Source organism: Misgurnus anguillicaudatus, chromosome 1, assembly GCF_027580225.2.
Source record: "Misgurnus anguillicaudatus chromosome 1, ASM2758022v2, whole genome shotgun sequence".
NCBI classification, from domain to species: Eukaryota; Metazoa; Chordata; class Actinopteri; order Cypriniformes; family Cobitidae; genus Misgurnus; species Misgurnus anguillicaudatus.
This window is the reverse complement of record NC_073337.2, coordinates 10,590,407-10,599,895: the sequence shown is the minus strand read 5'-3', so window position 1 is coordinate 10,599,895 and position 9,489 is coordinate 10,590,407. Positions and strand designations below refer to the sequence as shown.

At 39.0% G+C, this 9,489-nt stretch overlaps 1 protein-coding gene across 1 annotated transcript; it reads right to left on the bottom strand.

The window, feature by feature from the left end:
- Window position 1: 1 nt before the first annotated feature.
- On the bottom strand, window positions 2-8,595 carry rtcb (RNA 2',3'-cyclic phosphate and 5'-OH ligase). Its single transcript, XM_055189975.2, has 12 exons — window positions 8,408-8,595; window positions 7,965-8,043; window positions 5,991-6,058; window positions 5,803-5,902; window positions 5,570-5,726; window positions 5,333-5,489; window positions 5,097-5,256; window positions 4,837-5,012; window positions 4,514-4,702; window positions 677-787; window positions 473-592; window positions 2-392 (listed from the first exon to the last, which is right to left on the bottom strand). Exons 1-12 carry the CDS (start codon window positions 8,498-8,500, stop codon window positions 285-287), a joined length of 1,518 nt encoding a protein of 505 aa, XP_055045950.1. The 5' UTR covers window positions 8,501-8,595; the 3' UTR covers window positions 2-284.
- Between the last annotated feature and the right edge of the window lie 894 nt (window positions 8,596-9,489).

The following is a 9,489-nucleotide window of genomic DNA, read 5'->3' as shown; positions in this document are numbered from 1 at the left end:
GTTTGATTTTCAGATGAGTGTTTATTATTTCATACAGGTGATTTTATCACACAAGTGTTCAGAAGAACATGCCGAGGTTCAGTTCTGCTCGTGAAGACCCTTCTGGAGGTTTGAACTGCAAACCTCTCGACATCAATCACAACCTTTAATCTTTGTAAACCATTCTCCCCTAAATCCAAACCAAGATACGACCACGAGTCGCTCCACCTACAATAGTGCAAAACTTAAATTCGATTGAAAGGCTGTGTTGTCGTTGTGCCGTCATCCTGTGCGCAGTGCTTTTTTCAACCTTTAATTACAGCGATGGGGCGGAGCTTGATGGCCTTCTTACTAATACCTGCATCGTGACACGTGTCGACCACGTCCGTGACATTCTTGTAGGACTCCGGTGCCTGACGGTCGAGATAATGAGTTAAAAAAAATGATCTTAACATACAAAAACAGTGGGAGAGTTTAGAGAATAAAGCCTTACCTCCTCCATCACGAGCTTGGGTGATGCGACTCTGATAGCGATTCCCATGTCTGCCAGTTTATCCAGAACATCCTGGAAGTCCAGATTCCTTCTGGATTTGGCTCTGGACAGCGCTCGACCCTGCAGTGTTCACAAACACACAGGTGAGCAGGTGATGGGTGGTGAAATCAGAAATGTTACATTAGAATCAATCACGTGACTCACTGCGCCGTGACATGTGGTACCGAAGGTCTCGGTCATGCCCTGCTCTGTTCCCGTCAACACGTAACTACAGGTGCCCATAGTGCCTCCAATTAGAACTGGCTGACCGGTTAACTAGAAAAGAAAATGAACTTTAAGAGACAGTTCACCCAAACATAACACTTAGTTGCTCTCATATTGTTATGTGCCTGTGTGTCACTGTGTTTTAATGCAAAAAATGTATCGATCAACAGTAGTGTGTGTAAATATTTTTATATAACAGTTCTATCTGGTTCTCGAATCTGATTGGCTATGAGGCGTGCAATATTCTACTGATAACGGCACAGTAACCGCTTCACCTTTCGTATCATTCCACCACCTAGTGAATGGAGGTCCTCTAAACAGGCTCATCTCTGAATGAAAAAACTGCACCCACACACGGACAAACGTGCTGTTTTTAATCACTCTCCGTGTGTCTCATTAGTTCACTAGCTTGTAAATCAGTCTGTGAATACCAAGTTATTATTCCGTCAAAGATCAGCGCTCTTGGATGTTATGTTAAACTTAATGGGATTAATGTCTTGTCACATTGTGTGGACACTTGGAAAGAGGAATGTAAACACTCTTTTTTTTCTGGAGCTATATCTCTTATCAGAACGCGAAAACACAGTGGAACTGCAGGTAAGCACCGCAGCTTTTAAATGTGGACATTGATCATTTATTTTATCGCGACGTGACTATTAAAACATGTTATGAGATATCGCCACTGATATATTTATAAGCAGCATGCAAAAACATCTCTCTGACACTTATAAAAAACAGTTTTATATAGTACTGACAAGAACGAAGTTTAATAATAACCGAGTGCTCGTATTGCGTTAAGAGTAACGTAAATGGGAAACCAATAGTAACATTATATAGTGTGGTTTTATTAACTTTTACCTCGCGCCAAAACAATAACAACACAAAATACACTAAATATAAATAAGAACACAAGTAATAGTTTGATCATGACACCAAATACTGCTGATTTGATCTAATTTTTGACCATCAGGCCAACATGAGAGCCAGGGAATCCCTGTCAAAGATGTAGCCCAGAGGGGGCGGTGGTCAGCGGGGCGAGTGAACACTGACGTCCGCTCATGCTTTGGTTCTCATACGCACCGAATCTCACTAAGCAAACGTTCAAACAGGCGCTATCTTTACTAATCGACTGTAGATTTAAATATAATACATATATATTCTCGACTGAACTAATCTTAAAACTACACTTTGTGACCAAGAAATTGTAATATTTAAAAACGGCGAATCCGTCCATTGAGTTAATATGAGATTCAAAGCAGCCGAAAGTGTTACCTGTCATTCTGGCCGCCCTCAAATCCGTGACAGAAGTAGTTCTCAAACAAAGAGGCTTTTAAAATTACTCCGTTGTTGTTTTCTAGTTTTCGTTTTTCAAACGTGTGCCGTCGAACTGTTGTATAAAAGCAATATCGCTCTCGGAGTCGTGTGATATAGCTCTATATCATCACGGCTGTGATTGCCTCCGGTACGAGGCCGTGATGATATAGAGCTATATCACACGACTACGACAGCGATATTGCTTAAATAACAGACATTTGTGGGAACATGATCACTTTAACATCTGTATAATATTCCAGGTTAATTACAGTTAAATGTTTGACCGCATTTGTTAAATAACTAAATAAATCATTTTCAAAATAACAATACTAATTTTATAGATTTGGTTATACAGTATATTAATTTTCTGTGCATGATTGGGATGCATTCCGGGAAACCCCATCAGATGTTGAGTTGAAGTGTCTTTTTTTGTCCCAATTGGGTTTTTATTAAATTAATATTCTATAACATCTTGTCTATCATCTCTGAAAATATCTAGGCAAAATTTACTTGTTCAGTGCAGAACAAAAGCGATTATAATAATGACAAACTGAAAAGACTGCACCCATTGCTTTTCCCCTACTAACAGTTTACCTTTCAAAATAAACCACATAACGTGTAGATTAAAGGTGTATCACACCTCGCCCCAGTCCTGTGTAGACTGGTTATCATAAGATCACAGGGCACATGAGAACAACACGTCTAAATGAGCAGCTGCTTACTTTAATAATAAACATTATCTTACTAATCTAATCAATCCTGGTGATGTCAGAGCCCTAAATGATTTTATGATGGACTATCTCACATCCAGGGATGAATGATAGATGTTACTAAAGAGGAGTCGTCCTGATGAAGCTACCCTAATCATGTAGGCTACAAAGTAAAATAGTTGTGTCATCTAAACACACAAGAAGTGATCAAAAGTTCTGTGACTTTTGTTCAGTTTACGTGTACAACAAAAATGCGATTATTTCCAATATTTAGAGGAAGAAAAACACCACCATTTTTCTATATTTTACTATGTTCTTACCTCAGCTTAGCTGAATTAACACATACCTATCTTCTTTCAATGCATGCACTTAATCTTTGTACAGCGCGTTGTGAATGTGTTAGCATTTAGTCTAGCCCCATTCATTCCTATGGCTCCAAACAGGGATGAATTTAGAAACCACCAAACACTTCAACACTTCCATGTTTTCCCTATTTAAAGACTGTTACATAAGTAGTTACACGAGTAAGTGTGGTGGTACAAAATAAAACTATTGTATGGCGGAAGAGCACTTCGACCTCAGAGCGCAGAAACATCATCACTGCGCACCGAGGTCGAAGTGCAGCAAACTAAGTGCTCTTCCGCCATACAATATAGTTCTAATTTTTTATCCGCTTAAAAATCGTCACGTTTTGTTCCACCATACTTACTTGTGTAACTACTTGTATAACAGTCTTTAAATAGGGTAAACATGGAAGTGTTTAAGTGGCTTCTAAATTCATCCCTGTTTGGATCCTAAGGAATGAATGGGGCTAGGCTAAATGCTAACACATTCACAACGCGCTGTACAAAGATTAATGGCACGCATTGAAAAAAGATAAGTATGTCTCAATTCGTCTGAGTTGAGGTAAGAACATAGTGAAATATTAAAAAACTGTGGTGTTTTCCTTTAATCGCAGTAAGACGTTTACATGACTGGAGCTATTAACCTCTTCACTCCTGTTTACATGCCGTTTTTAATTTTGATTATTCACACATAGCCCAATGCAGAGCACAAATGATGAACTCGCATATACTGTCCACTGTTTTAATGTACGTCCGTTAAATGACAAACACGTTCTTATCGTTATTTCGGTGCCGTGATGAAGACAGAAATATTATGACAGTGCCTGTAACGCTTTTATACGCTGCTGTTGAGCTGTTTCTGGATGAAGGCAGACTGTTGCATCCCAATGTCAAGTTTAAAACGAATTTGCACTTAAGGTGCTTGCCAAAAACATGCGCACTTCAGTTAGTGCGGTCTAAATACATGGCCGCATACTGCGATTAAAAACTGCGTACGCCACCCGTTTGTGAATCAATTATGAGCTTCATCGCATTATTTTTATCGAAATATTGTGTTTACATGAGGTAAAGTATAATAGCAATATTCACAAAATCTCTTTATAATCACATTACGAGGGTGCATGTAAACGTGGTCAATGTAAAACTTCACTAAAAGTAACAGTAAAATACAATTCAAGTTTATAGATGCGGTTCAGATAATATAAATAAGACAATGTTCAAATGTTGTGTTCCTTTGGGGTCAAAATGGCCATTTTTTATCTTTAACGACATGTATAGAGACTACAATAAGTCTGTAACAAGCTAGTATTTCAGTCTAAACCTCACATCAGAGTAACACTTCCAAAGTAACACACCAGAAACAGTTGTGAATCACTTATGTCCTGCTGTAAAACACACGTGCGTGTTACCTGATAGTCGACGGGTATGAGTGGATGATGAGGAGGAAACGCTCGGGTCGAGCCCTTCCTGTGCACCAGAAGTGTCTTCTGTTTACCATCCACCATGTGCTCCTCAACCTTGGCGATGTTGTGCGAGACGTCGTAGATGACGTGCATGTCCAGATCATCCGGTGTGGTGTTGAACACTTTGGAAAAGGCCTGCAGTGAAGGTCAGAATAAACTCACGCCAGCAGTAAAATAAAACAACATCACGTGACCTCCCTGCGTTTACATACGAGTGCTGTCTAGCTAATATTTCAGAAATGGTTCCTCCTCCTATGCAAAGTACTGACCTGGCGAGTGAGGAAAGTCATTGAGGATCGGTTAACCCAGGCGTAGTTGCCCGCGGCGGCCATTCCCTTCAGATAGTCTTGACCTTCACGAGACATGATGCGAGCACAAGCCAGCTGACGATCATTTACTGTGATGTTATCTTGCTTCATGGCCCTCTCCATGGCAACCAGAGCATCTGACGGACAGAGAAAGTGATGATGATGATGATGTAAAATTGTGTAGATTTGATGCAGGCTGTTCCAATGGGGTTTATGCTCACCTGTCGCCACCTGATGGCCAAGGCCTCGACTGCCGCTGTGGATCATCACGCACACCTGTCCCTTGTGGTCGATGCCCATCTTCTTTGCTGCATAGTCATTATAGATCTCATCTACCACCTGAATTTCAGCGTAGTGATTTCCTGCACCCAGTGTACCCAACTACACACCAGCAGAAAGAAAATGAACATCATATGATACAACTATTAAAGATTCATGCAGGGGTGTCTCTGTGTACCTGTGGCAGGCCTCTCTTCTTGGCTTTGGAAGAGACTTTCGTGGGATCGGCCTGCAGCATCCTGCCGTATTCCTCACAGTGTTCTTTATCCTCGGCCCAGGCGTATCCCTCCCTCAATGACCAATCCACACCCATCTCCAGAGCCTCCTCCAGGTCTCTATACGCACACAAACGCAATGCTTTAAACTCATTACTTTTGCTAATGCAATGCCCTATCAATTGAGTTACTAAGTTTACTTTGCACTCATCGGAATGACGCCCTTGGATCCGACGCCGACAGGAATATGGTCAAACAAGGACTGTGCCAGCTGCTCTTTAACCGGCTGCACGTCGCCCTCATCTAGGTTTGTCCGCAGCAGTCGAACGCCACAGTTGATATCGAACCCCACACCACCTACACAAGCGAGAGACACACAGTGAGCTTATTTACAGTAGAAAGAGGAAAATTCAAATCCGGTTGATTTGTGTACCAGGAGAGACGACCGCGTCTGGATTGTCCATGTCAAACGCAGCCATGTTTCCAATAGCAAACCCATATCCAGAGTGAACGTCAGGTAATCCAATAGACCTCTGCAGAACAGAAATGACATAACAGGAAGTAAATGATGATGATGATGATGATGGGTGTTTTTGGGTGGGAATATTATAGGGAACTCACATGTACAATTCCTGGAAGAGCAGCAACATTTCCAATTTGCTTCATGGCAGGCAGAAATCCTCCAAAACCTGTAAAGGCAGGTGTGCGTTTATAAAACAAACATAAAAAACCCTGAACAATACTTATCTATTTTTTTTCCTTAAAATTATACATCCATGTGCGTATTTATATATACATACATAATTAAATACAGTACACACACGCGCATATGATGTAAACAAAAACTTTTATTCTGCAAATGATTAGTTGCTATTAATTGTTACGATCAATTTTTTTTAAACTACATTACACTCAAGTTAAATTGCTTTTAAATTATTTTTTTTTATCCAGTACATCCTTATTTTGTTTTTTTGTAAAACTACTATGGTGAAACTTTATTTAATTTGCCCTACACAACAAAATAATGTAAAGTCAATGAAATAAACTTTGGACCTTCTTAGTGTGTGTATAACACGTGTTTTATGACTTATAAGCAGTCTCTCTCTTGCTGAATCCCAAACCGCCTACTTCCATACTATACAGTACGCAAAGTAGCGCTTTTTACATACTATTAGGGCTGAAACGATTCCTCGAGTTATTCGATTTACTCGATTCAAAAAATTCCTCGAGGCAAAAATTCTGCCTCGAAGCCTCGTTAAATTCCTATGACGCGCACTACACGCGCCGAGATCTGATTCACACGGACCGTTGTTCAATGTTAAGGAAGCACATCATAGCGCGTGATACATTTTGAATTTAGTTGGCGCGATGGCGGAGCGAATATGTCCATAAACGGCAGAGAGAGACTGTCTAAAGTTTGGGATCATTACATTCAGCATCTGAACTGAAACCATCCACTGTTGTTTCACCAAGCGTCGATGAAATAAGGTAACGTAGCTTCCGTTGATTTTAATCCCATACTGTATTTGTAGCGATGTCGTTATGCGGTTTGACTAGATATGATGTTTAGCTTTGATGTTTTTAAGGAGTAAACATATTGACGTTCAATTGCAGGACAGTATAGTTTAAAAAAGAACCCCTTGACACGCATGCACTACAGGTGTGTGTACCAAAAAACGGCACCACAGTGCAATCATATATGGGCAACTTGTAATCTGACATATTTTGTTCAATAATAATAATCTCTGTTTTATTGGAGTTTAGCATTAGGAAGTTATTCTCTCTCACGCGAGTCAGACCGATCGCGCAATGCATCACATATTCTTAAACTTTTATGTAGCCACGCAACAATAATTTCAGCATGCATTCACTGAATACAGCGGGACGTGATGTTCTGATTTTTCGAACGGATTCTTAACCTAAAATGCACCGCAATGCAAGTGATGCAAACCAAATGCAGCGTTCTATTGAAAAGTAATGTATGTATTTCTGCCGTACCAAAATGCAATGAAGCAACTGAACGTCTGACTGGGGTGCCACTCTTCCTCACGCCCAGAACGCGTGCACACACACAAACACACACAGGTTGTTACCATAGCAAATAGGCTCACCCCAGAAATGATATATTATATGTTAAAAGCCTAATGGTAAATGCTGCAGGTGTAGAAATGTACATAAACCAGATATTTACTTTGATGTCAGGGCTAGATTACAGCATGAAACCTGTTGTGCATATTAATAAATTAAAGTGTTTAATTGTTGGCACTAGCACTTATAAACACTAAATGGGTAAAAAATTGAAATAAATAGGCTTATTTCTTGGAGCCAAATACCTCCTGTTTTTTTTTAGAAATAAAAGCCAAATGCTTGAACGTTTTACAGCCAAGTCATTTTCGTTATGAGTTATTTATTTTGGTTGTTTAAAAACACACAAAAAAATTATCCGATTACTCGATTAATCGATCGATTCAGTGCTAGATTAATCGATTACAAAAAGAATCGATAGCTGCAGCCCTACATACTATATAGTATGGAAGTAGGCGGTTTGGGATTCAGCCTCTGTGTTTGTGTGTGTGTATATATGTGTGACGTCACCTCCTCCACGACAAGCGTTTCTCAACTCTTCAAACATCAGCTTCTCCAAAGGCTCATTTACATAGAAAATTCCCTCCACCTAAATGTAAAATCATTCAAACAACATTTTATGATGCAATCACCAAAAACTGTCATTAAAGTCCAAATAAAGGACCACACATCTGCAACACGAGACAGTTTAATAAAATGGCTAATGATCTTCACTCCTGTCATACATGATGTAATATTTAATGATAAAACCGAATGTTTACCCTATATTGAGCTACTACATGACAAAACAAAAATGATTAAAAAATTAAACCCACCAATGTTTAGTACTTTGCTTATAAAATTAAAGTCAATAAGAACACCTGACATTATAATGAAATGTTCAGATTTGTATTGTGTTATTTTTTGTGTGTGCGTCATCATTTCCACGTTAGCGTATATGACAGGTGATTTACCTGCATGTTTGGCACGAAACCTTTCTTGATCCTCCAGCAGTTCTTGTGAATTTTATCCAGATACTGGAGCTCATCGTTATAAGAGCGACTCATTCTCAAAACTTCAGTTTTAACGCCCTTCTCAGCAAGTGAAAGCACATTCACGCTCTCCTATGCGTCTTCTTCAGTGGCATTCATAGACTGTCGCAGTTCTATTTAGCCTATTGAGCGCCGCCTGCTGCTCATACACACGTTCTGCAGCGCAGGCAAGAGGCGTCGTATCAACAATTATTTTAAAATGATTTGGTTCATGCTTCCATATTTTTATCGCAGGCAAATCATCGCTGTAGATACATGCAAGCGATCATGATGGTGTTGCTGTGCAAAGATCTGGAATTAATAGACAAATGACATAAGCCCCATATTTCAATAGGGCTCAAAGTACAATACAGTTTCTGGGCCGCGGAGCACCACCTGCTGGTTAGTCAGTAATCGTCCTAAAGTGAATTAGATTTTTACTAAATATTTTCAATGATTTTAGTGGAGGTGCAATCTTGTGGTAAATTTATTAAATTGCAATAAAATAATTGCAGCCGGCTGACTGTATTTGCACAAAACGACATTCATTTTAATTCCCTGCGATAATGTTGCACGTTATATAGTAAATACAATACATAACATATTTGTTAATTCTTTAAAATAATGTATTTATTTAGATCAAGTTTTGTCGGTCTTTCTTTAGTTAGTAGAATCAAATCCACAGACACGCTCCTTCTTTTGGCAAATTATAAAATTGCACATTAAAATACACTGTGATCAGCAGTTAGCTCAATTGTAACGAATAATATTTTTAATACGACACCAGTGTAATTAAATAAATGTATATTAAGTAAAAAAAGTAAAACGTCTTAAATGTCCTAACACTGTCCGGGATAATGCCCCATAATTTAAATAATTTTCATGTATTTATTTTGCTTATATCGCCAGTAGTGATTCGTCAAAATAAATAAGTTATTACAGGTAATAAAATATACACAAGTTCATAATAGTAGATAGTGAGTTAAATTAAATTCTTTTCAAAACAATGTTTCCTTGGATTTCAT